The sequence below is a fragment of the Tachysurus fulvidraco genome, chromosome 3 (genome assembly GCF_022655615.1).
Source record: "Tachysurus fulvidraco isolate hzauxx_2018 chromosome 3, HZAU_PFXX_2.0, whole genome shotgun sequence".
NCBI lineage: Eukaryota > Metazoa > Chordata > Actinopteri > Siluriformes > Bagridae > Tachysurus > Tachysurus fulvidraco.
The window spans coordinates 16800235-16827396 of NC_062520.1; the positions used below are offsets into that span (position 1 = coordinate 16800235).

Sequence of the window (27162 nt, forward strand, 5' to 3'; positions counted from 1 at the left end):
TCTCCTGACAATAGGATGAATGTTTTTCCGGTTCGTCACCTGGGAGCTCATTGTGAGGTGTCCTAGTATGGGAAGAATGTGGTTTTGTAATGTAAACCCGATCTAGCAGCATTACTCTCTTCATATTCTAGTTGGTTTTATGATGCATCGTCATACTGCTGTACGGTAACACGCACAACATAATAGCCTTCTTTCATCAACGTTTACTTCTGTGTTTTCTGTGGATTTGTGTCCTAATCATGTATTTTGTGGTCGTGCTGCTGATATTGCAGCAATATTGTTGACTGGGTTATATTTCATATCTCTCCTTCTCCCATTACAGCAGATTGCTGGGTTGCTGTAGTTTTTTTCTTACTGTCTTGGGGCCAGACTGCTTCACCTGCGTCTCCCAGAGCGTCAATGAGATTAGGGATTATTCCTTTCAGGCTTTCCATTCGAGCAGTATCATCATATCACTGACGTTTGGCTAATTTAATAGAAAATATGTGGGCTTTCCTGCTCGCAGACCTGGGTAATTTCACACTCTCACCAATCCTGTTATTGTCGGATATTTTTGGATATGTTTCTTTGTCCCGAAATACATTTGTCTAGGAGCAAAAATTGTATTAAAAACTATTTAGCTGTTTTCTGTCCCTTTAGTGTTTGTTCAGTGTTTGTTTCTGTCTGATATGAAGTGGCTTTATTATATTTCCAGCTGGTTGAGTCCGTTGACGTGCAGCTAGGCTCCGAACACTCAGAGAACGAATGATAATGATTTAAAGTGGATGAGACAGAAGGTGTCATAGTGAACAGGTACGAGCTAATAGTGTGGCCTGTGTATAATTAACATTGTCGCACTATAATGTGTTTAGTTAGATCAGCCAGGTCAGTGATGAGTCACCTGGACAGATGTGGAACTGGTGTGGCTGGTGAATAACACACACACACACACACACACACACACACACACACACACACACACACACACACACAGCATTTCCTGTGACACTTGGAGGACTCGGGCTGATCGGACCATCTGGCTGTCGGGGATCATATCGATCAAGAGATTTCCGACAGGTTTCTACATTTCGATGCACAGCTGATGTTATGGATATTTAAAAGGAAAGATTTGAAAGCCAAGTAGAATTCAGACGGTAAACATTGGGTAGTATGTGCTGAGCTCGATGAGTGTAACAAACACAGCCGAGTATCACTGCTGGGTTCATGACAGTCCATCAACAAAAATAGCGTACCAACAGCAGTCCTGAATTTTACATTTCTATTAGAAACATCTATCTATCTATCTATCTATCTATCTATCTATCTATCTATCTATCTATCTATCTATCTATCTATCTATCTATCTATCTTGTATTTTTATTTATTTTTTAATTAATAATTTAATTAAGGGGGCACGGTGGCTTAGTGGTTACCATATTTGCCTTACTACTCCAGGGTTGGGGGTTTGATTCCCGCCTCTCCGCCTTAGTGTGTGGAGTTTGCATGTTCTCCCCGTGCCTCGGGGTTTCCTCCGGGTACTCCGGTTTCCTCCCCCGGTGAAAAGACATGCATGGTAGGTTCATTGGCATCTCTGGAAAATTGTCCGTAGTGTGTGTGTGAGTGTGTGACTGAATGAGAGCGTGTGTGTGCCCTGCGATGGGTTGGCACTCCGTCCAGGCCTTGATGCCCGATTACGCCTGAGATGGGCACAAGCTCCCCGTGACCCGAGAAGTTTGTATAAGCGGTAGGAAATGAATGAATGAATTTTTTGTTGTTGTAGCCAGAAATGCTTGATTTTACTTCACCTTTTTTTTTCTGAAGATCTACTTGAGTTAGTGAAATTGCATGCACTGGAATCTTTGTTTAAACTGCTACCAGTTGAAATGCGTCATTACTTTCTATAACCGCTGTATTCGTGTTTTACCCACGTGAAGTGAAGAGAACTTTGGCTGAATACGTGTTGTGATGATGTCACATGATCGTTCACAAATTCCTGAGAGACTGTTAAAGATGAGCTATTTCTGTTTGAGTGAATATCTCAGCAGTTTCGCACTGGTAAATTGAGTTGTACTGAATATCAGCACGGCTGTGATTCGGCCACATGCACCAACCCACAGCCCTGCTGCCATTCTGTATAACCGCACATAACCACCACCATTACATGTGCCATATTGTTCTATACACCAGTTCAGTAACTTAAATAATATAGAGCAGGGGTGTCAAACTGAAATTCACAGTGGGCCAAAATATAAAACTGAGATAAAGTCATGGGCCAAACTGAATATTTATTGAAAAATTAACTGCAACTGATATGTAATGTTCAACCTTTTTCATATGGAAACAAACTTTAGTTTTGCTTAAACACAGGATTTGGAACAACTAGAGCTTGATATTACAAACACATTAGGAATTAAATTTGAAATAAAAGACATATCAGTGGTCATTTCGCAAACACATGTTGACAAACTCTCCCTCATTAAAGGGCCGGGCAGATTTTCAATCTCAATCTCTGCTGCCACAATAAAGCTTTGCAGCCTTTACAACAGCTTCACTTTTTGATTTTGCTTTCATGAACATAGTCTGCCGGGAAACCAGACTTTTTTCATCTCCTCCAGCTTCTGGAGCTTCTGCTTTACGTCCAGGTCCTTAAACTTCTCATAATGTTTCGTTTCATAGTGTCTTCTTATGTTATATACTTTTGTTACAGACACGTTATCTCCGCACACAAGACAAACAGGTCTGTCCTTTATATTCGTGAACAGATAATCTGCCTCCCACATGTCATGAAAGCTCCTATTGCCCATCTTTCGTTTGCCCATTTTTGTGGAGAGTGGAATTAACTTGCCCGATGTGACTGTAACATGGTTGTTAACGACTGTAAACAGAGAATGAGGGGCGCTTGCTGTTCGTGACTACGGGTGTGACACGGTGAGACAAAGGCGAGTGAGGATCCAAATGCAGTTTAAGGATTTAATAAACAAAACACAAACAAACAGTAGGCAGGCAAAACAGATCGGGACACTGAACAGGAACAGAGAACGACACCGACCAAATGCAAACACAAACAACGACCAACAACCGGGAAGTGAACAGACAGAGTAGATATAGTGGACAGGAGCCAATAACAAAGCAGAGACGATTAGAGACAAAGACAAGACACCTGGGGAAGAGATGGAATGTGATTAGTGTCCATGGTGAGCAATGAGTGGGCGGAGCAAAACAATTAATACCAGGTAGAGACGGCAGACAGAAACAAGGGGAAAACACAGACAAACACATTACAGCGTCAATACAGTGGCAAGGCATTCTGGGATTTGTAGTATTAGCGAAGCATGCGGCTAGCCAGCTGTAATGCACATCTGTTATGATCTTGCGGGCCAAATATAATTACAAATATAATTTTGCCCGTGGACCTGAGTTTTACACCCAAAATATAGAGGAAGTGACATTATGGATTTAATATGGTTAGATGTTTTGTTTATTTTATACATCCTTATGAAGCTGCACACACTTTATAGCACTAATTCTACATTCCTGTTTAAGGTGCTTTAGGTGCTTGTCATCCTTTTGTTTTGTTTCATCTTTCATGATAAAAATCAAAGGTTTGGTTTCATTATCCCTGAAAAGTTTGGCTTGTCTTGTTGGCTGATGATGTCTCAAACACCCAGACCCAGTCACAAAGTCTGTGCTTATAGGAAATATATCTGCTTTCTTGGGATGCCTTATGACTAATCATATGAGTAGACTGGAATGAAATGTAACTTTTACACACAGTTATTTGATTCAGAATGAAGAAGTATGGCACGAACAGTGATGCTACCTTTTGTATATCAGCTCCTGCCTTCAGGTTTGCTGCCTGCTGCATTTATTTTTATTCTAATCTCCTTTTCTCACTCCTATGATGTTGCTATTACATTGTAACAACAGACTTACTTATATCTTATATACAAACTACTTTTGCCAGACAGATGATTTAAAAAAAAAAAGAAAAAAGAGACGGTGCTTCAGACAGGAATTATTATTTGCATGGTTTCCTGCTGTGTTTAGAAGTAGCTTTTTTTTGTTTTGCAGATGGGATGCTGAAAAATGTGGAGTCTGCTAAACCTACATATGGCTGTCAGGTGACCATTCAGTCTGAGCAGGAGAGGCAGATGATGAAACTCTACCGTCGGGAGGAGAAAAGGGAGAGGAAGCGAGAGAAGCGAGGAGACGAGGGGGAACTGTCAGAAGTGTGTTTTCATTTTGACCCTAAGGAAATGAAAGTGCAGAGGTAACAATATGATCTCTCTTTCTCTTACTCACTCACTCGCACACACTCTCACTCACTCACTCACTCACTCACTCTCTCACTCTCTCACTCACTCTCTCACTCACTCACTCACTCACTCACTCACTCACTCACTCACTCACTCACTCACACACTCACACACTCGCACACACACACACACACTCACTCACACTCTCACACATGCTTTTCCACAGACACTCTAACACTCTCTCTATCTCACTTATACTCTCTCTCTTTCTCTCTCTCTCTTGCTTACTTACACATTCTCTCTCTGACATTCTCTCACTCTGGACCCTCTGATACTCCTTCTTTTATTATTGAAACAGACCCCTCTGTATTTGTTTAATCAGTGTGTGCTTATTGAGCAGGAGGAATTCAGTGTAATATATTCATCTTCAGGGGGGCACGGTGACTTAGTGGGTAGCACGTTCGCCTCACACCTCCAGGGTTGGGGGTTTCATTCCCGCCTCCGCCTTGTGTGTGTGGAGTTTGCATGTTCTCCCCGTGCCTCGGGGGTTTCCTCCGGGTACATCGGTTTCCTCCCCCGGTGAAAAGACATGCATGGTAGGTTGATTGGCATCTCTGGAAAAATTGTCCGTAGTACGTGTGTGAGTGAATGAGTGTGTGTGTGTGTGTGTGTGCTCCGTCCAGGGCGTCCAGGGTGTATCCTGCCTTGATGCCCGATGACGCCTGAGATAGGCACAGGCTCCCTGTGACCTGAGAAGTTCGGATAAGCGGTAGAAAATGAATGAATGAATCTTCATCTTCACTTTTATTTACATGCCATCATGACCTCGGTACATTTCACTGTGCTCTCTGAGAGATCGCACAAGGCCTTGAAGGTGTGAAGGTGTACCAGGTCTCATAAAGAGATTCACTTACAACAAAGTGGCCTTGTTAAAGTAAATCTGCAGAGACGAGAAGGTTTATGTCACTGCACAACTCTGAGGTCAGTATTATAATTCAAAAATGTGTGCGTGGCTGCGCGTGCGAGGGTGCGCGTGCAAGGGTGTGTGTTCTGGGTGTGCTGTTCTGGGGGCAGAACAGGATAAAGGTCTGTTAATTGATGAAAAAGAGTTAACACTTCCAGCTTAGTTACTGTTGATAAGATCAAGGGATTTTTTAGCGGAATTGCACAGTCGATCACTGCACTGTTAGTGCACTTAGACAGAGTGCATCCGGTGTTGGGGGTATAACTAACACACACACACACGACCATCCTGTGATTGGCTGCTGTCTCTCTGGTTGACAGGGGGAGATTGTATGCTATCTCGCCCACCCAGAGCGCACAGCTCTTAAAGGATAACTGCGATATCGTTTGGATTTGACCCTGTGGTCTCCAGACACTGCTTTTCTATTTTCAAAAGGAATACAGCGTTTTCAGTAACTAGCTACTTGTTCAAACCAACACAAACCTCTGCACCATTTCACTCGAGTGATGCAGTTGTGAAGTGTTTGCCCTCTTTCAGCAGGAGATTGAGACTCTGAATCCGCCGCCATCTGTGCTGTCCGTGCTCTCAGGGTGGGTGGAATGGCTACTCTCTTCCCTGTCAATCACTCTATTGTGGCCATCTTTGTGCTCCTGTATGTGGACTAGTGTAGAAAAACTCAAACCATTCTGTTATGCGGAATGGAGTTGTTTAAGTGGCATTAACTGTTTACTGCAAATGTAGGATTTTATTTAGAGATGCTCTCCGCAAACACCACATATTCCAAAATATTTATCCATTAGGAAGAACAATTATTACTGAGTATTGGGAATGAGTGTAGGTGAATATCCCCGAGTCCTCTAACGATGAAAACAACACCATCGAACACTCATGGCCATTTTTCAGCTCAATTCAATTTATTTGTTTAGTGCTTTTCAAATCAAATCCAATCAAAGTTTATTTATAGAGCACCTTTTTAAAACAGCAGGTGTTCTCCAAAGTGTTGTACAAACAATATAAAATAAACAATAGAACTAAAAAGCATAATAATAATAATAATAATAATAATAATAATAATAATAAAAAATAAATAAAATAAAAACTAAATAAATGTAATAAAAATGCAATAAATACAATAATAATTAGTAAAACACACTAAAAAGAACTCCTAACAGGTAACTCTCATACTGCGTTGTATGCTGCACCATACAAATATGTTTTTAAATGTGATTTAAAAACAGCAAGTGAAGGAGCCCCTAATGTACAAAGGCAAATTATTCCAGAGTTTGGGGGCCGCTACTGCAAAGGCACGGTCACCTCTGCTCTTTAATCTTGCGTTGGGGGATACTAAAAGCAGTTGCCCAGCAGACCTAAGTGCTCTGGATGGAGCATATGGCTTTAATAGGTCTGAAAGATACTTAGGACCAATCTTATTTAATGATTTAAAAACTAAAAGTAAAATCTTGAAATCAATTCTTTTCATAATTCACTTGGACTCAAAGTAGCTTTACATATGTATAAAAAAATAAAGTTGGGTTATCACTGTTGATGAGCAAGAAGGATTCCCATGGCAGCACAAACACCATTGTTTCTACCATATTTAAACTGGAAAAAAAAACACTGTCAACATCCAAACCTGTAAACAGCAGGTTAATGCTGGGTTGTTTGTCGTGTTGATTATCAGGCTGCTTAAAATAAAAAGGAGATCAGGAAGTGATTGGCATCTGTAAGAAAAAAATGCGTAGTGTAAAAATAAGACGATGATGTTGAAGATCTTAATGAAGAACAAGAAGTTTATTCCAGCATAGCAGTGACAAAATACATGGCGTACTTTGGGCTCGTCGGAGTCAAAAAGAACACGAACCCAGAGCAAATTCAAACCTTATATACAGTTTTCCCTTTTGGTAATTTAAATGAAGTTTCGCTTTGAATGTGTATTGAGGGTAAGAACTGAATGTCTCCCAATTGGCTGGGCTACACCTTGTTGTCTAGCTGATGTCTTTAAATGTTAATCATGGTCACGTACACCTTGTCTTGGTATTGTTACTATTGCTAGCACCCAAGGAGTCACTTTAAATGGTAATCGCGGCCACGTAGATTTTGGCTTGGTATTGTTATCAACCAAGTGGTCACTTCAAATGGTAATCGCGGTCACGTAGACCCTTTGTTCGTGGTGATCCCTAATGTCCTGCCACCATCCCCATATTTATAATTGAATCACATTTATATGTTTAGAGTCCTAAACGTATTACCTTATGATACTTCTTAGGAATGAGCTCTTTTAGATGTGTACCTTGGAGTGGAATTTGGGTGCAATTTCTGTAATTTCTTACACATCAGTGGTAGAGTATTATAAACATGAATTTTATGTTTTTTTGGGGGGTTTTTTGGGCGTTAAAATGATAAAACAACTAAAGATGGCAGCAAGTGTGGAAACATATCCGTTTAGTTTCAGGTTAAAGATATATATGACATGACACACAGCCATTATTAAGGGTGGAGAACTAAATCTATGCACACTGTGCACTATGTACTGTACTATATGTATATACTACATACTCTAAGTATATAAATTTTAGAAGGATCGTTTCATCTCTAACAGGTTTATAAGAACCAGAAGTTATTTATGTTTTGTCTCAAACAAATGATGTGAAACGTACGTAATACAGTGAACTTTTAGAATGCGGGCTAATGAGTGTCGTCAGCCAGTCTCAGCTCCCGGAAGCCCAAAACCATTCATCAGCTCCATAAGCAAAGCTGCAACATTTGAGTACATGAAGTATCCAACTACCCACATCTTTTCATTCAGGTACCTAAAGTGCAATATAAAGTCCTATTTCTGCTCTATTACTTCTGGTTGGAGTCTCGTCACATGGTGGTGCTCACTGCTGCTGTGGACATGTCCGTGTGGAAGCCCTGGAGACCCATTCGACCGCTGTGGATAGAATCACCACTGCTTCGGTAGTGGGTTTTGCACTCATGGCTCCATCATCGGTGATGTGATGGCCTCAGCAGGAAGGAATTTATGTCAACTTTTTAATGAAATTAAGCTGAATTCTAAGTTGCCCAAAAGTCCACTTGACTATATACAGTTGTAGATATGACATTATTTATAATCAGACTCTCCACTGTCACAATAAGGATGAGTTTCATTTTGGTTCCTCTCAAGGCTTTTTCCTCATATCGTCTCTTGGAGTCGGCTCAGGACCGTCTCATATCGTTTCCTTGCCACCGTTGCCTCAGGCTTGCTTATTACGGATAAATATAACTTTCATTTTAAACTTTGTCATTTCTATTCTAAATGTTTAGTTTTCTGTAAAGCTGCTTTAAGACAGTGTCCATTGTTTAAACGCTCTGTACACACTACTCACACTATCGAAGCAGAATAGTGCAGAAGTGTGTGACTTGAGACTCCATCTAGTTTGGTCTGTGGCTCAGCCTTTTAAGTCATTAGAGCTTGTTTTTCCACAAATTACCGTTACTATGGATGTGTGTCAAAGGATGACATTATCATTATCAGTTTAAACCCTTTTAAGAGAGGATGAATTCTGTTGTTTTTAATCAGGTACAGTTAGTTGTCATATCAGCTCTGTGACTGTCACATCCATGTCCTTGCCATATCTTTTCCCTTCACTGTGCACCAGCTTTGGCCCCTCGATTATAATTGTGTGTGTGTTTGTGTGTCTCCAGAGAGCAGGCCTTGCTGACCGCACGTCGTTCCCCAGTGTTAGGACGCCAGAGAGAATACGAGCGCATTCATTACCCTCATGTCTACGATGCATACGCTGAAGCTACCAAGACCTCTGCCTTCATTGGAGGCTCCAAGGTAATCTGCACCTCTAATTGTCTAAGAGGATGTAAGAATTGAAACATTCAATCCTCTGTAAAGCTCAGAATCTTCCCAGAGTAGATTATCCAGCACCTGCTGTTATTAGTCTGTGCCACGATATTGTTATTTTAATTATTAAATGGTTTGTTTAAACACTTTTGTGGTTGGGACAGCATGTGGTATATAGAGCAAATAACGTGTGTTTGTGTGTGTGTGGGAGCGTGTGTTTGTGTGTGTGTGGGAGCGTGTGTTTGTGTGTGTGGGAGCGTGTGTTTGTGTGTGTGGGAGCGTGTGTTTGTGTGTGTGTGAGCGTGTGTTTGTGTGTGTGTGTGAGCGTGTGTTTGTGTGTGTGTGGGAGCGTGTGTTTGTGTGTGTGTGGGAGCGTGTGTTTGTGTGTGTGTGGGAGCGTGTGTTTGTGTGTGTGTGGGAGCGTGTGTTTGTGTGTGTGTGGGAGCGTGTGTTTGTGTGTGTGTGGGAGCGTGTGTTTGTGTGTGTGTGGGAGCGTGTGTTTGTGTGTGTGTGGGAGCGTGTGTTTGTGTGTGTGTGGGAGCGTGTGTTTGTGTGTGTGTTGGAGCGTGTGTGTTTGTGTGTGTGTTGGAGCGTGTGTGTTTGTGTGTGTGTTGGAGCGTGTGTGTTTGTGTGTGTGTGGGCGTGTGTGTTTGTGTGTGTGTGGGAGTGTGTGTGTTTTGTGTTTTTGTGTGTTTGTGTGTTTGGTGTGTTTGTGTGTGTTGTTTGTGGGATCGTGTGTTTTTTGTGTGCGTGTGTGTTTGTGTGTGTGTGGGAGTGTGTGTGTGTGTGTGTGTGTGGGAGCGTGTGTGTGTGTGTGTGTGGGAGCGTGTGTGTTTGTGTGTGTGGGAGCGTGTGTGTTTGTGTGTGTGGGAGCGTGTGTGTGTGGGAGCGTGTGTGTGTGGGAGCGTGTGTGTGTGGGAGCGTGTGTGTGTGGGAGCGTGTGTGTGTGGGAGCGTGTGTGTTTGTGTGTGTGGGAGCGCGTGTGTTTGTGTGTGTGGGAGCGCGTGTGTTTGTGTGTGTGTTTGTGTGTGTGGGAGTGTGTGTTTGTGCGTGTGTGTGGGAGTGTGTGTTTGTGCGTGTGTGTGGGAGTGTGTGTTTGTGCGTGTGGGGGTGTGTGTTTGTGTGTGTGTGGGGGTGTGTGTTTGTGTGTGTGGGAGTGTGTGTTTGTGTGTGTGGGAGAGTGTGTGTTTGTGTGTGTGGGAGAGTGTGTGTTTGTGTGTGTGGGAGTGTGTGTTTGTGCGTGTGTGTTGTGGTGGTGTGGTGGAGTCATGTGTGTTTGTGTGGTGGTGGGGACCGTGTGTTGTTTGTGTGTGGGAAACGGTGTGTGTGTGGGAGCGTGTGTGTTTGTGTGTGTGGGAGCGTGTGTGTTTGTGTGTGTGGGAGCGTGTGTGTGTGGGAGCGTGTGTGTTTGTGTGTGTGTGGGAGCGTGTGTGTTTGTGTGTGTGGGAGCGTGTGTGTTTGTGTGTGTGGGAGCGCGTGTGTTTGTGTGTGTGGGAGCGTGTGTGTTTGTGTGTGGGAGCGCGTGTTTGTGTGTGTGGGAGCGCGTGTGTTTGTGTGTGTGGGAGCGCGTGTGTTTGTGTGTGTGGGAGCGCGTGTTTGTGCGTGTGTGTTTGTGTGTGTGGGAGTGTGTGTTTGTGTGTGTGGGGGTGTGTGTTTGTGTGTGTGGGAGTGTGTGTTTGTGTGTGTGGGAGTGTGTGTTTGTGTGTGTGGGAGAGTGTGTGTTTGTGTGTGTGGGAGAGTGTGTGTTTGTGTGTGTGGGAGCGTGTGTGTTTGTGTGTGTTTGTGTGTGTGGGAGTGTGTGTTTGTGTGTGTGTGTGTGGGAGCATGTGTGTGTGGGAGCATGTGTGTTTGTGTGTGGGAGCATGTGTGTTTGTGTGTGGGAACGTGTGTGTTTGTGTGTGTGTGTGTGTGTGTGGGAGTGTGCGTGTGGGAGAGTGCGTGCGTGTGGGAGAGTGCGTGCGTGTGGGAGAGTGCGTGCGTGTGGGAGAGTGTGAGTGAGTGAGTGTGAATGAGTGAGTGAGTGTGATTGTGTGTGTGAGTGAGTGAGTGTGATTGTGTGTGTGTGGGAGCATCTGTGTTTGTGTGTGTGTGGGAGCGTGTGTGTTTGTGTGTGTGTGGGAGCGTGTGTGTTTGTGTGTGTGTGGGAGCGTCTGTGTTTGTGTGTGTGGGAGCGTGTGTGTTTGTGTGTGTGGGAGCGTGTGTGTTTGTGTGTGTGGGAGTGTGTGTTTGTGTGTGGGAGCATGTGTGTTTGTGTGTGGGAGCATGTGTGTTTGTGTGTGGGAGCATGTGTGTTTGTGTGTGGGAGCGCATGTGTGTTTGTGTGTGGGAGCGTGTGTGTGTTTGTGTGTGGGAGCGTGTGTGTGTGTGTGTGGGAGCGTGTGTGTGTGTGTGTGGGAGCGTGTGTGTTTGTGTGTGTGGGAGCGTGTGTGTGTGTGTGTGTGTGTGTGGGAGAGTGTGTGTGTGTGTGTGTGTGTGGGAGAGTGTGTGTGTGTGGTGTTGCTGGGAGCGTTGTTGGTGTGTGGTGTTTGTGTGGTGTGGAGCCGTGTGTGTGTGTGTGTGTGTGTGGGAGCGGTGTGTGTGTGTGGTGTGTGTGTTGGAGCGTGTGTGTTTGTGTGTGTGTGGGCGTGTGTGTTTGTGTGTGTGTGGGAGTGTGTGTGTGTGGGAGCGTGTGTGTGTGTGGGAGCGTGTGTGTGTGTGTGGGAGCGTGTGTGTGGGAGCGTGTGTGTGTGTGTGGGAGCGTGCGTGTGTGTGTGTGGGAGCGTGCGTGTGTGTGTGTGAGTGCGTGTGTGTGGGAGAGTGCGTGTGTGTGGGAGAGTGAGTGAGTGAGAGTGTGAGTGAGTGTGTGAGTGAGTGTGTGGGAGCGTGTGTGTGGGAGTGTGTGTTTGTGTGTGTGGGAGTGTGTGTTTGTGTGTGTGGGAGTGTGTGTTTGTGTGTGTGGGAGTGTGTGTTTGTGTGTGTGGGAGTGTGTGTTTGTGTGTGTGGGAGTGTGGGAGTGTGTGTGTGTGAGCGTGAGTGAGTGTGTGTGTGTGAGCGTGAGTGAGTGTGAATGTGTGAGCGTGAGTGAGTGTGAATGTGTGAGCGTGAGTGAGTGTGAATGTGTGAGCGTGAGTGAGTGTGAATGTGTGAGCGTGAGTGAGTGTGAATGTGTGAGCGTGAGTGAGTGTGAATGTGTGAGCGTGAGTGAGTGTGAATGTGTGAGTGAGTGTGAGTGCGTGAGTGAGTGTGAGTGCGTGAGTGAGTGTGAGTGCGTGAGTGAGTGTGAGTGCGTGAGTGAGTGTGAGTGCGTGAGTGAGTGTGAGTGCGTGAGTGAGTGTGAGTGCGTGAGTGAGTGAGTGTGAGTGCGTGAGTGAGTGAGTGTGAGTGCGTGAGTGAGTGTGAGTGCGTGAGTGAGTGTGAGTGCGTGAGTGAGTGTGAGTGCGTGAGTGAGTGTGAGTGCGTGAGTGAGTGTGAGTGCGTGAGTGAGTGTGAGTGCGTGAGTGAGTGTGAGTGCGTGAGTGAGTGTGAGTGCGTGAGTGAGTGTGAGTGCGTGAGTGAGTGTGAGTGCGTGAGTGAGTGTGAGTGCGTGAGTGAGTGTGAGTGCGTGAGTGAGTGGTGAGTGCGTGAGTGAGTGTGAGTGCGTGAGTGAGTGTGAGTGCGTGAGTGAGTGTGAGTGCCGTGAGTGAGTGTGAGTGCGTGAGTGAGTGTGAGTGCGTGAGTGAGTGTGAGTGCGTGAGTGAGTGTGAGTGCGTGAGTGAGTGTGAGTGCGTGAGTGAGTGTGAGTGCGTGAGTGAGTGTGAGTGCGTGAGTGAGTGTGAGTGCGTGAGTGAGTGTGAGTGCGTGAGTGAGTGTGAGTGCGTGAGTGAGTGTGAGTGCGTGAGTGAGTGTGAGTGCGTGAGTGAGTGTGAGTGCGTGAGTGAGTGTGAGTGCGTGAGTGAGTGTGAGTGCGTGAGTGAGTGTGAGTGCGTGAGTGAGTGTGAGTGCGTGAGTGAGTGTGAGTGCGTGAGTGAGTGTGAGTGCGAGTGAGTGAGCGAGTGCGAGTGAGTGAGCGAGTGCGAGTGAGTGAGCGAGTGCGAATGAGTGAGCGAGTGTGAATGAGTGAGTGTGAATGAGTGAGTGAGTGAGTGTGAATGAGTGAGTGAGTGAGTGTGAATGAGTGAGTGAGTGAGTGTGAATGAGTGAGTGAGTGAGTGTGAATGAGTGAGTGAGTGAGTGTGAATGAGTGAGTGAGTGTGAGTGTGAATGAGTGAGTGAGTGTGAGTGTGAGTGAGTGCGTGTGCGTGAGTGCGTGTGCGTGAGTGAGTGCGTGTGCGTGAGTGAGTGCGTGAGTGCGAGTGAGTGCGTGCGTGCGAGTGCGTGCGTGCGAGTGCGTGCGTGCGAATGAGTGCGTGCGAATGAGTGAGTGCGAATGAGTGAGTGCGAATGAGTGAGTGCGAATGAGTGAGTGCGAATGAGTGAGTGCGAATGAGTGAGTGCGAATGAGTGAGTGCGAATGAGTGAGTGCGAATGAGTGAGTGCGAATGAGTGAGTGCGAGTGAGTGAGTGAGTGAGTGAGTGAGTGAGTGAGTGAGTGAGTGAGTGAGTGAGTGAGTGAGTGAGTGAGTGAGTGAGTGAGTGAGTGAGTGAGTGAGTGAGTGAGTGAGTGAGTGAGTGAGTGAGTGAGTGAGTGAGTGCGAATGAGCGAGTGAGTGAGTGCGAATGAGCGAGTGAGTGAGTGCGAATGAGCGAGTGAGTGTGTGCGAATGAGCGAGTGGGTGTGTGCGAATGAGCGAGTGAGTGCGTGAGTGAGTGTGAATGAGTGAGTGTGAGTGTGAATGAGTGAGTGAGTGAGTGTGAATGAGTGAGTGAGTGAGTGTGAATGAGTGAGTGAGTGAGTGTGAATGAGCGAGTGAGTGAGTGTGAATGAGCGAGTGAGTGAGTGCGAATGAGCGAGTGAGTGAGTGCGAATGAGCGAGTGAGTGAGTGCGAATGAGCGAGTGAGTGAGTGCGAATGAGCGAGTGAGTGAGTGCGAATGAGCGAGTGAGTGAGTGCGAATGAGCGAGTGAGTGAGTGCGAATGAGCGAGTGAGTGAGTGCGAATGAGCGAGTGAGTGAGTGCGAATGAGCGAGTGGGTGTGTGAGTGAGTGTGAATGAGTGAGTGTGTGAGTGAGTGTGAATGAGTGAGTGTGTGAGTGAGTGTGAATGAGTGAGTGTGTGAGTGAGTGTGAATGAGTGTGTGTGTGTGAGTGAGTGTGAATGAGTGAGTGAGTGTGAATGAGTGAGTGAGTGTGAATGAGTGAGTGAGTGTGAATGAGTGAGTGAGTGAGTGTGAATGAGTGAGTGAGTGAGTGTGAATGAGTGTGTGAGTGAGTGTGAATGAGTGTGTGAGTGAGTGTGAATGAGTGTGTGAGTGAGTGAGAATGAGTGTGAGAGTGAGTGTGAGAGAGTGTGAGTGTGTGAGTGAGAGTGTGAGTGTGAGTGTGAGAGTGTGAGTGAGTGAGTGTGAGTGAGAGTGTGAGTGAGTGAGTGTGTGTGAGAGTGTGAGTGAGTGAGTGAGAGTGTGAGTGAGTGTGAGTGAGTGTGAGTGTGAGTGAGAGTGTGAGTGAGAGTGTGAGTGAGTGTGAGTGTGAGTGTGAGTGAGAGAGAGGGTGAGTGAGAGAGAGGGTGAGTGAGAGAGAGGGTGAGTGAGAGAGTGAGTGAGTGAGAGTGTGTGAGTGAGAGTGAGTGAGTGTGAGTGAGTGAGTGAGTGTGAGAGAGTGAGTGTGAGTGAGTGAGTGTGAGTGAGTGAGTGTGAGTGAGTGAGTGAGTGAGTGTGAGAGTGAGTGAGTGAGAGTGAGTGAGTGAGAGTGAGTGAGTGTGAGTGAGTGAGTGAGTGTGAGAGTGAGTGAGAGAGAGTGAGTGTGAGAGTGAGTGTGAGAGTGAGTGAGTGAGTGAGTGAGTGTGAGTGAGTGTGAGTGTGAGTGTGAGTGAGTGAGAGTGAGTGAGAGTGAGAGTGAGAGTGAGAGTGAGTGAGTGAGAGTGAGAGTGAGTGAGAGTGAGTGAGTGAGTGAGTGAGTGAGTGAGTGTGAGTGTGTGAGTGAGTGTGTGAGTGAGTGTGTGAGTGAGAGAGTGTGAGAGTGAGTGTGAGAGTGAGTGTGAGAGTGAGTGTGAGAGTGAGTGTGAGAGTGAGTGTGAGAGTGAGTGTGAGAGTGAGTGTGAGAGTGAGTGTGAGAGTGAGTGTGAGAGTGAGTGTGAGAGTGAGTGTGAGAGTGAGTGTGAGAGTGAGTGTGAGAGTGAGAGTGTGAGAGTGAGTGTGAGAGTGAGAGTGTGAGAGTGAGTGTGAGAGTGAGTGTGAGAGTGAGTGTGAGAGTGAGTGTGAGAGTGAGTGAGTGAGTGAGTGAGTGAGTGAGTGAGTGAGTGAGAGTGTGAGTGAGAGTGTGAGTGAGAGTGTGAGTGAGAGTGTGAGTGAGAGTGTGAGTGTGAGTGAGAGTGTGAGTGAGAGTGTGAGTGAGTGAGAGAGAGTGTGAGTGAGAGTGTGAGTGTGTGTGAGTGTGTGTGAGTGCTCCTATCAGGTTTATTTGCAGTAGAGAGGTAGAGGGTGTCATTGCCAGCCTGCCTCCTGCAGCTGCAGTGTGTTTGGGGTTTTAGAGGCTGATGCCTGGCCTTGGCTGCAGTGTTTGAGTTTGTCAGGGTTGTGTGAAGCTAATGGATGCTAATGGTTCTGTCTCTTTGCCCGGGTGCTAAATTGCAACTGGTTTTGGCTAATGCAGCCTGTTGTTGTACTTGTTTGTTGATTCTTGTTTTTGCTGCAGATGCTGCTGCCTGACAACATCCACAGAGAGAATACTAAGATGTTCGAGCAGGTTGAGATCCCACCCAATGATCCCATGCCCATCGGCTTCCAGGAAAAGCCTGTCTACATCACGGAGCTAGATGAGGTCTGTGTGTGCAGTTTTTTTTTTATCTTCCGCTCTTCATCTCACCCTACATCTGTCCATCTCTTTACTTCTCTCAGATTCTCTAGATTCCATATATGAAAAAAAAACACATATGGATAGCAGATTCCAGATGAAATATTATGCACCTTAAATGTCTCTGTTTCGATGCAACCTTTTAACGTGAAGAGTGACTTGCAGTTTTCGCTGAACCAAAGCAGCACAAGTCATGACTGTTAGTTTAGGGTGTTGGGTGATTTTTTTCAGTCTCTTTTTTTTTTTTTTAAATACAAATTAAATAACGTCTGATGTAAATGCATCTATCAGAAACAATTAACAATTGAGTTCTTTCCATAAATATTAACTGAGCATCTCCTTATAGAACATTTCGTCTTAATTAATGACCAGTATGAGGGTCAACATTTATTACAGGTGCTTCCCAAGTCACACACATATGCACTAATCTGCCATTTTGACGTATAAACAGTAGTTTGTTCAGATGAAAAATTTCAACAAGAATTACTCGAATGATGCACTTATTTACCCCCCAAAAATTAAGTGTGGAATGTTGGAAATGAAATGAAATGAAGATAAAATCAAGATTAAAAAAATAAATGAATGAATCAAATGAATGAATACAAAATGCACTATTTTCTGCTGAAGCTAGCGGCATCATGTTACACTTGACTCCAGTTAGTAAAAAAAACATCGTGTTCCATCTGAGACCTTCTGAGATTCATACATGAGACGCTAGAGTGCATATTGTAAGTGCATAGTTCATAATACATCCTTTAGGATGCACGGTGAAGTTTATTGTTTTTCTACATAATCTCCATTTTGTTTAAATGCACCTCATCCAGTGTCAACAAACATCTGGCTTTCTGATGATGTCGAAATTTCATTCAGTTCAAACGTATTATAAATTTTCTTAGCTTTTGGTTTGTGACACCTTCTGTGTAAGATATTTTAATTTTTTTCTAAATAACAGCACATTGTTTGTGTTGAGCTCTAATCTGAGGCGCTTCCACTGTTCATGACCCTGTTATTAATCTGTTATTACAGGAACAACAAACTGTTCAAACGTGCGTATTAATATAAGCACATGACTGGTCGAAGCACTGGCTCTACTGTCAAAGCCTTGCTGTTAAAGAAAACATGTCCCTGCATTCTGACCAATCAGATTAGAGAATTAATTGCACCGTGGTGTCAGGTTCTTTATTAAACAGACAGTGAGATGAATTGTGGCCTCTCTAAGTTTTAGATTTACCCAACATTCTGGTATGGAAAATGTACACTAAATGTACATTAACCCTTAAAGCTGATGATCTTGGTGGGTTTCAGACTGGGCACATTTGCTGTGGTAGTTTCAGTCTCACTTGATTCTCTTGAACCCCGGCTCATCTTACCACGGACACGCATGGAGAACGCAACGTGACTCAGCGTCTTCTTGTTTATTTATTTATTTTTATTATGATGTCTTACAATACACACATAACACTTGTGTTGATGTCTGTTGCGTGACATTTATCAGATGTCAAGAAGAATGCAATGTGTTGTGAAGGCTAGCAGTGTCATCCTTGACTAAAAAACATACTGTACGCAGGTTACTTTACATCCTGAACAAGTGCGGGCTCGAGTGCGCTTCCTGGTCCACATCACACCTTTCACAATACTAACCCTTCATGCGGGCCATGGATTTTTTGCTGTGTTGGTTAGAGCATGACTTGGTACATACACATACACACGCACACACAAACACGCACATACACACGCATAAAGAACACCGATTCAGATGTGAGAGTTATATGTCTGGTATTTTCCTGTTGAATGGAATATTACAAAGGATCACTTACCACCACTGAAATTTTGTTGAGATTAGTACTGTCTTTATGTAGTACTGTGTGTAGTGTTGTAACACAATGATCTGTGTTCTGTGATCTGCTTTTGGGTTTACTGTATACACTGTATGGTCAAAAGTACCATCACTCCAATATGTGAATCATATAAAGCACACAAAACGTCTTTGGATACTGTTGTAGATTTCCTTTGCCCTCGTGCACAAAGCAAGGTCCGTGAAGACGTGGCTTACCGAGGGTGTTGTGGAAGAACCCGAGTGGCTGCCCAAAGCTCTGATGTCAACATTCCTAGAAGAGTAGAGGTTATACTAGCAAAGTGGGAAATAAATCTGGACCCGTGGGGGCTGCCATGTTGAAGTATAGGCATGTAATACCAGGGGACTTTGTTAAAGTATAGGCAGTTATACCAGAGATTCCCATGTTAGATGTCATTTCAGTACAATGATCATATGATGTTCACACAAAATGTTGCATGTGGACATGTTAACATAATTATATATTTTTTTAATTCAATGATTAATATTGAATATTTAATTCAATGATTAATATTGAAATCCCAGGGGTTAAACAGGGGTTTATTTTGGTGCACAGTGAGGCAGTGGTTAGATCAGGCTACTGAAGCAAAAATCTGCATCTCCTGTTTGTAACTGATGCTGCTGTTGTTGTTGTTGTTGTTGGTGGTGTTGTTGCATCCTGCAGGATCTCTGCTGCTCACCAGGTACTATGTGAACCTTTCTGGCAAGCATCCTCAGAGGAAAAAAAGAAAAGTGCAATTCTTATTGATATCTGTATTTATCAGTTTGGGACACAATTATGTTTATCTCATTTAATCTGAGTAATGTATTTGCATTTGGTTACAGTATGTCCCTATTCTGCTGGCCCATTTACTTTTTGCACTGGCACTGTAAATGAGTCTTTAAGCCACTGGAAAATTATGTGAAAAGAAGATATCTAAGGCTAAGCGGTGTGGTTCCTGCACACCATAGCGTTTAGAGATAATACTGGAGTGGGAGGCTGAGAGCAGAATGTGTAATTGGAGTGGTGCTAGTGAAAAATCTTTGCTCTAAAATAAAAAAAATAAAAAATGAAAAATCATCTAACTGGAACATTTCTTGCACTCTATTCAGTCATCATGAGGTTGTTAAAAATCCTTAAAAATCCTTTTAAAATCCAGAAGGTGCGTCCCAAATTACATACGTATGCACTGTTTTGTGCATAAGTATGCGAGTAACCGTTTATCCATTTTGTTGGATAAATAATGTTAGAAGCTAAAAATCCCAATTAGAAAAAGTGCACTTGAAGTACAACGATGGTGAACTTATTCTACTGGAAAAAAACGAAGTGTGGAATGTTGGACGCTTCGTGCGCTCAACGCTTGTAGCTTTACTTATGTAGCAGGGCAGGGCTACCAGGTAGACCACAAGTTATCTTAGAGATGTCTTAACCGAGAGATGTCATTTATTATCAATTGGGAAATGGTTTATATTTTATTCCAATTAGTAAAAACTCATTTGACATGATGGTCCCTTTCAAAATACATCCACTATACAGTAGAGTACATACATAGATTGCGTAGTGAGTTGAATGTTATTCCGGACACAGCTAAAGTCTCAGCCATCTTTGTGTCTCAAAAGCTTATGTCTGAGTGGGTGATGATCGCATAGAGCCTTATCTTCCTCTGCTCCACACAGACACACCCCCCCTCTCCCCCAATTTTAATGACGGGCTTTTGTCTGTAGGTTTATTTCAAGGCCCAGTCCTGAGGATCAGAGTGTGACGCAATGATCTGTGAATTTTAGGCTTTGAGTGGACTAATTAGTCATGCCTTTTCCATGCTTGTTGTATCCGTGCTGTTTGTAGGTTGAGGCTCAGGTGCATATGTTTATGTGAGAGTCAGGAAAGACACAGGTCACCACACAGGCTGTCATATACGATCTGCATTCAAAACAGTGCCTCAGCCATGAAATCCAGCAATTCCCCGTGTGAGCGATAGACGCTCACCTGTAAGGAGACAAAAGCTTTTAGCAGTGGCGTTATGGTTGTGTTCATGGGAGACTCCTCAAAACTGCACGTTTCTGCTTTTTTAGCTAAAGCAGCATGAAGACAGTTCATCCAGAAAAATACCAACAGACAAAAAGGAAAAGGATGCAGTAGAGTCAAAAGGCACAGTTGTTTTCATTTAATGTTACTTTCACTTTGCAATGACTTCCGTGTGTCTTTCCAGCGTAGATTATCATTACTGTGATATCACAAGAGTGAGTGGGTGAATAATTATAGGATGTATGTGGTGGAGTTATCACTGTAACCAGCATATCTGGTTAGATTCTCAATACAAAAAAAAGATGCACACATTTTGTATTCATATATATATACATATATATACATAATATGTATATATATTGTGTGTGTGTGTGTGTGTATATATATATATATATATATATATATATAGATATATATATATATATATATATATATATATATATATATATATATATATATATATATGTGTATATATATAAATTAGCATGTGCGTGAGAGAATGAGAGAGTTTGTGTTTTTTTTATTGTATGAAGGCAAGTAGTGATGCTCAGGTACTTGACAGTTCTTGTCTTTCCCTACAGATGAGTAAAATCGTGTGCAGTATACCATCGTTATGCCATACACCCCTTAACTATTACTGACTGACTGATAGTAGTATTGATTTGCAAAGATGTAGGCTTTAACCAGCATGTCTGTGTAGGGGAAGAGGAATACATACATAATGTGCCAAGTACATGTGTCATTACAGCAAAACAAGCAAAAACAACTAGAAGCTGGTTACAATTTGGCTGTAGATGCTAGTTGCTCACTGCATCAGCATAGTAGCATCAGCATTTAGTTAGGGAGTATTTACATTTTAAAATGTTAGTATTGCTTGCAAAAATGATAAGCAATATCAATAAACTCACGGTATTTAGTCACTATTCACAATATTGAGTAAATTATCTGTGCATATGTTCTGTATTTAACAGCAGCATAGACACTTGTTGTATTCTTGTGTAGTAAATTAGCCCTGATAAACATGTTTTATTTTCTTAATTGAACTCCATTCCTTTGCAAGTGAAGGCTAGCACAGTTTTATCTGTTTGGCAGCAGGGAAACTCCGCTGCATCAGAGAGGGATGTTTGGTTGCTCTGCTCCAAAGTCTGACAGCAGGTCATTACGGTTCATATAGAAAATAAAATAGGAGTAAGGGACGTGTATTAGGGGATACTACACAATTTATTTTTTCAGTCTTCAAGCTGCAGACAGCACATTTTCCCAATAAATATTTAAATCTTCTAAACTTGATGGCCATTGTGATGGATGGAATCCTTTAGTGACTCACTAAACTCTTGTCCCATGCATGAACTGGAGTAATATATATTATATTAGCAATTATATATATATATATATAATATATATATATATAGTAAAATGTGCTGCTGTTATCAATCCAAACATTTCATCAGCTTGCAGTTCAACAGCTACATGTTTTGTCATTCATGCTGCTGTTTTTAGCACAGAGCCGTCATCTCCACTAACATATTCTAGGGTGTCTGTGGTTAGATGCTGGGTATTCACTCTGCTTGCTAGGTTTTTCATCTTGTCCTGTCTTTGCAATATTGCTTGTCAAATTTCTGCCCATTCTTCTTGACATCTGTTATAAACGATATCATACATTCCCTTGTTCAAATCCTGTTTGGAGAAAAAGGAAAAACAATTGATTTTTTTTAAGCTTACTGTATTGAATAAATTGATGTTTTGTTTTAAAATACCACTTGTTTTTCAAGAAATTTGATCCATGGCCAATAAACAGACCCTGTTGATAAGGAAGCACTCAAACTAACCATTACATATTGTTAAATCTCACCATAATATAAATAATAAACCACTAATAAACAACTAAATCTTAAAGTGGCAAACAGAATGCGTTCATAACAAGCTGCATAACATCAACCCTGTTATATAACCCTGTTCAATCCTGACACTCGACCCCTGGTCTCGTCACCTTGTGTGCATTCGGCTTGGGATGATCTGCATGGACGGCCAGTGACTCATGAGATTGCTATGGATGGCGCCGCCCAGAGACTGTCACACCTTCTTTGAACCACTGTTGCGTCAACCAGCTTTACGGTCGGGGCAGGAAATAGTTTTGTCTGTGGTGAACTCTCAGTTGCTAAATTCCACTTAACTACAGACTGTTGTAGAAAAAGGACATTATTTACCTTTACATTATTTCCTGTCCAGTGTCACCCAAATGAGGATGGCTTGGTTCCTCTCAAGGTTTCTTCTTCCTTTCAGAGTATTTCCTTGACACTGTCGGCTCAGACTTGATCATTTTCTCAGGGAAAATTAGAGCTATAATAAATTTTTATTCTATTTCTGTACTTATGTTTGTGACAACATGAATTGTTACAAGTGCTATACAAATAAATTGGATTGAATTTTAAACAATAGACTTTCAGTTCTCCTTTGAATGTAGACCTTACGTGACCGAATACACAAGATGCCAACTTGAAAGCTCAACACTTACATTGTGAACCGTGAAGAACTTCCATCGTGTGGCTCCTGTAAAACAGCAACGTCTCTTCAGCTAATATACTAATGGACCCTCCGGCTCTTAACAGTACAAGACAGAGCATTAATGCACAAAATACATATTTAGTAGTCTTAAAAAAAGCCTTACCCTGAAAGAAATTTAAAGAAATTAAATCAGACTGAAGCAGATTTTCCTGCTGTAATACTGTAAGAATCCACTTAATATCCTGCTGTAGCTGCCGTGATCTTGCCACAGAAATAACCAATGATGCTGACATGGCATTAAAAGAACACTAGCTTTAACATAGCTTTTTAAACCCGTGTTTACTCTTCTCTCTGAAAGAAGGAGAAAAGCGAGACGAAGTGTTAGATAGCATGAATATGCAGCTTTTCTTAACGCAGTGCGAATGTTCTGTTCCGCAACAGCGCAGTCTAAAACACGCCTTTAGCCCTGAACTTGGTGATACGGAAGTCATTTCCAGCGGAGTAGCAAAAAAGACAAATCACGCCTGAAACTAGATTCTTGCTTAGGTTTCAGCACTATATGCTTTAGAGAAGCTTTATCTTGGTGCTGATGTATTCGCCTGCAGCTTAAGCAGATTTTCTCTCCTCTTTGGGCCTGATGAAGATTGATATGGAGACCCTTAAGCCGAGTTCTGCAAATTAATAGAAGAGGAGCAGCAGCTTCGTTCATTTAGTAAAGCTCCTGCAACTCTGAAACAAAGTGCCTTGTTCTTCTAAAGTGTTACTGCAGAGCAGCTAATAAGTCTTTACATGCTATTATAGGCTTTTCGCAAGACAGACCAGAGAAGCCTTTCTGTTGTTCTTTTTAAGCGCAGCGTGATTGTCATTTATTGAAAGCTGTAATGGGCAACAGGGACATGGCGGCTAGGCGTGCCTTTAATAGCTCTGTGGAACATTAAAAGTGGAGAATTTATTAGAGATCCTTTTTAACTAATGAATCACATGCACTACCATCCCATCATCACACCACTAAAAGCCTTCTTAATTTTTGTGAATAAATATGTAGAAGCGCTCCTTCAGGGACTGATGGAAAATTCTACATACTTTTTTTATTTTTTTAATAATACAGATTACAGATCATTTGTTCCTGGTAAATATTTGTCATTTCCTAACCCGGAAGTAGATGACAAAAAGTGAAATAACACTGTGTGCGATTCTCACTATGTCCATTGTACATAACTGTCTGAGTGTGAACACATGTAACACCATATGTGACAATTGTGGGATATAAATGATGATTCCTTTCAGCAGCTTGGACAGAGGCAGTCTGCTCCGCTTCAGGCTGCACGGCCTCTGCCTGCCCTAATGAAGTTTAATGACCTTAATGCATTTCCAGAAGCGCATTTAAATGTTGTAAACGAGTGGATGTTATTTAAAACCTTGCGCATCAGGAGCGTTCACTGCCTCTCCTTTGTATCAGTAACAAGAGTCATTAACTCAAACTATCTGCTCATTTTAGTGTAAAAGCTGCAGACAAAGAGCTCGCCGAGTCCACTTGCACGCTGAGAACACGCAAAAATGTGTACCTGCTTTAAGAGCTTTGTAGCCCTTTGAGGATCCTGAAGCAGTCACAGAAGTTAGAAAGAACTTTGTGACCAAGGGACAACACGCTACCTACGTACTTCTACTTCAGTGTGTGTAGGCTGCTGTTGGCACGATGCACTGAAGCAAAAACACATCTATAATTAATCTTGCATGATTGCCTTTGCTAATCCTTTTTTTTTTTTTTTTTTTTTTACTGTTTGTGTGTGTGTGTGTTTGTGTGTGTGTGTTATTTATTCAGATATGCAAGCCAGGTGCCTGTTAATCTGGCACAGAAATGAACAAACACTGACATATAATAAAATATATAATCCTGAGTGTAGTACTTTATAAAGCACCTTTCACTTTTCTGTCTTTGAGAAGTTAAACACACTTAAATAGAATAAAAACTAAATATATCCACACATTCCGACATCTGTTAAAAATTTGTAAGTGTCATTCTCACAGCAACAAAGATCATGAGATCATTCCTTTTAAGCGACACAACAAAGTTTAACTTTATGCAAATATGTAGTGACTTACTGCAGCGACTCTGGCATGGGAATGAACAGTGTAAAGTGATCCGTAGATCCACGCTGCTTTTCCTTCATCTTGCATGACACGAGGCGTATACAGTATACACCGCTGAATTTTATTTTTTATTTTTTAAACGAATGCCAAATCTCCATCAGAATGATTGATATTAGCAGCAAGAAAAACAAATTATTTACAAGTGGAATTCTAGCTGCACCACTCATTGATAAACAATGTTACTATGGCAACCGGTGGAAGAAATGACTACTGGACACTTCATACGTGAACGCAGCTTTATAATGGTGATCAAATAATCTCTACAGTGAGATTTTACACTTTGAATACTGGGAAATCTTTACGCTGATGATCCTGGTGAAGTGGATGTAAATTTTGGAGAAAACAAAGTAAAATGTCTTTTGTAAAAATAGAGTAACCCTGCATTATTATACATATTTTAAATAAATATTAAAGTTTAAAATCAAATCTTTTTCACTGTTGTAGTTTATTGAAGCTAGCTAAATGCTCCAGGTGGTGAACAAAATCTGTCATAATAACAGAGTTAGTTACTACAGGACTCCAGACTAACATTTTCAGAACTGTCTTGGGAAAAAAACGTACTCGAAGTGCTTTTCTAGTTCGAAAGTTCTTGTACTGAACCATCAGCTGCCACTTTTTACTTGACTTGACTATATTGTAGTCATATTTTGTTATATAACTGAAAGCATTACAACAGTCGATTCAGAAAGTAATCGGACACATTTTTTTGTACATTGTACTTTGTAGAAGCAGATTTGGCTTTGAGGCTTCTTGGGTCCATCTCTACGATCTGTTCATGCCTGAATGTGGACACTTTGTCCCATTCTTCCTGACAGATCCTTTCAGGCTCAATCTGATTAAATTAGGATAGTCTATGAACTGTCTTCTTCTTCAGATATCACTATAGATCTTGCCACCACTTCTGTGGAGTTTCAGTCTCTGGGCTTTGGCTTGGCCATTCAAGGACATTCAAAGACTTGTTCCAAAGTCAAGCCAGCGTTGATGCAGCTGTGTGCTATAGGGTGGTGCAGAAAGGTGAAATATTGAGGTATGCACTCTGGAGCAGGCTTAATTTAGGAACCTCTGTATATTCATTCTTCCTTCATTTCTAGCCAGTCACCCAATAACTCCCACTGAGAAGCACAGTTATAACATGATGTTGGCACCACCCTGCTTCACCATAGGGATATATTAGCCAGTCGATGAGCAGCACCTGGATTTGCCAGATGTAGCATTTGGAGTTCTGCCCAAAGAGGTCATTTTTTGTCTCATCAGACCAAAGAATCCATTTCCTCAATCTCCCAGAGTCCTTTAAGTGCCTGACATATGACTTTTTACTTAGGAGTGGCTTCCATCTAGCCACTTTATCATAAAGGGCTGATCGATGGAGTATTTCTGAAATGAATACCCTTCTGGCAGGTTTTCCCATCTTTGCACAGGACTTCTGAAGCTCCATTAGGGTGGTCATTAGGTTCCCAAGGCCCTTTTAACCTGGCTGCTGAGTTTGGTCAGATGGCCTGCTCTTGGATGAGCTCAGGTGGTTCCAAACCTCTTCTGTTTCACAATGATGTGAAACTGTGCTTGGCTGCTAAAGCATTATCCCCATGCCTACATCTATATCTCAACACAATTTGATCACAGAGCACTATGCTGAGTTCCTTGCACTTCACGGGCTGGTTTTAGGACTGACGTACACTGTGAATTGTGGGACTTCGTTCAAACAGGTGTGTGACTTCCTAAATCATGTCTAATCAGTTGAATTTGCCTCAGCTGGACTCCGGGCCAAATCTAGAGCCATCTCAAGATAATCAAAGCAAACAGAAGGCACCTGTGCTCAATTTGGAGTGACTTAGCCAAGTGTCTGAATAATTTTTTTAATCATTTCAATGAGAATTAGCCAAAAAAAAAACCAGATTAATTGTTTTTGCTTATCGTTATGGATTATTGTGTGTAGCCTAAAGGCAAAACGTCAATAGAATCAATTTTAGACAAAATCTATATAAAAATAAATTGCAAAAACTGAATGAAATTGAAGGGTCCTGAATACCCAGTCTGTAATGTACTCTATGATCATTTTTTCCCCCCTCATACTGCTTTGATATAATCACAGAGCTTGTTCTTCTCAATCCCTTGTGATTGCTCTATAGAACTGTATGTTGCTAATAGGGATCTTTCTATAGATAATACAGCAGCATGATGGTATTTGTGGCATCATACCATCCTGATGTGTATTATATTCGTCAGTTCCTGAGTTCTTTTATCCACATCTTTCAGCATGCACACTGTTGGAAACATTAATAAACCGTAGAGTTTTTATAGGCATTATACGCCATCTTGAATGCTTTTAGTTCAAAGTAGCCGGTTATTTTCTCTCCACTTAGAGCTCATTGTTACTGCTATGTAATAGGTATATAGTGACATGGTGGTCTAGCCAAGTGTTGTTTTTTTTTTCTTTTTTAATCATATTCTTCATTTTTTTTCCTCAATTTGCTCACCAATTCCAGCTTACATTCAGCAGCTACTTTGAAGGGTGAACGTGAACACCTTCATAACACATGACACCATTTCGATCTGCCGCATCACGGCATCGTGTAACACACCCAGAGAAAACCCGCATACGTGAGTTCACAGCTGCATACGTTTGACAGTGTCACCATGATTGACAGTGAGGAGAGCTTGAGTCACGATGCGTAACATTATTTACCTTATATATTTCCTAGAGATTAA

The 27162-nt window shown here is 42.5% G+C and overlaps 1 protein-coding gene across 2 annotated transcripts in view; it reads left to right on the forward strand.

The window, feature by feature from the left end:
- The window catches only part of ascc3 (activating signal cointegrator 1 complex subunit 3), a 156509-nt gene that overhangs the window by 23806 nt on the left and 105541 nt on the right, over positions 1-27162 (forward strand). For both annotated transcript variants that reach the window (XM_027149011.2, XM_047811862.1), the window contains exons 6-8: positions 4051-4249; positions 8887-9022; positions 15782-15907. In XM_027149011.2, coding sequence (XP_027004812.2) covers positions 4051-4249; positions 8887-9022; positions 15782-15907 — 461 coding nt within the window. The remainder of the gene's footprint in view (positions 1-4050; positions 4250-8886; positions 9023-15781; positions 15908-27162) is intronic.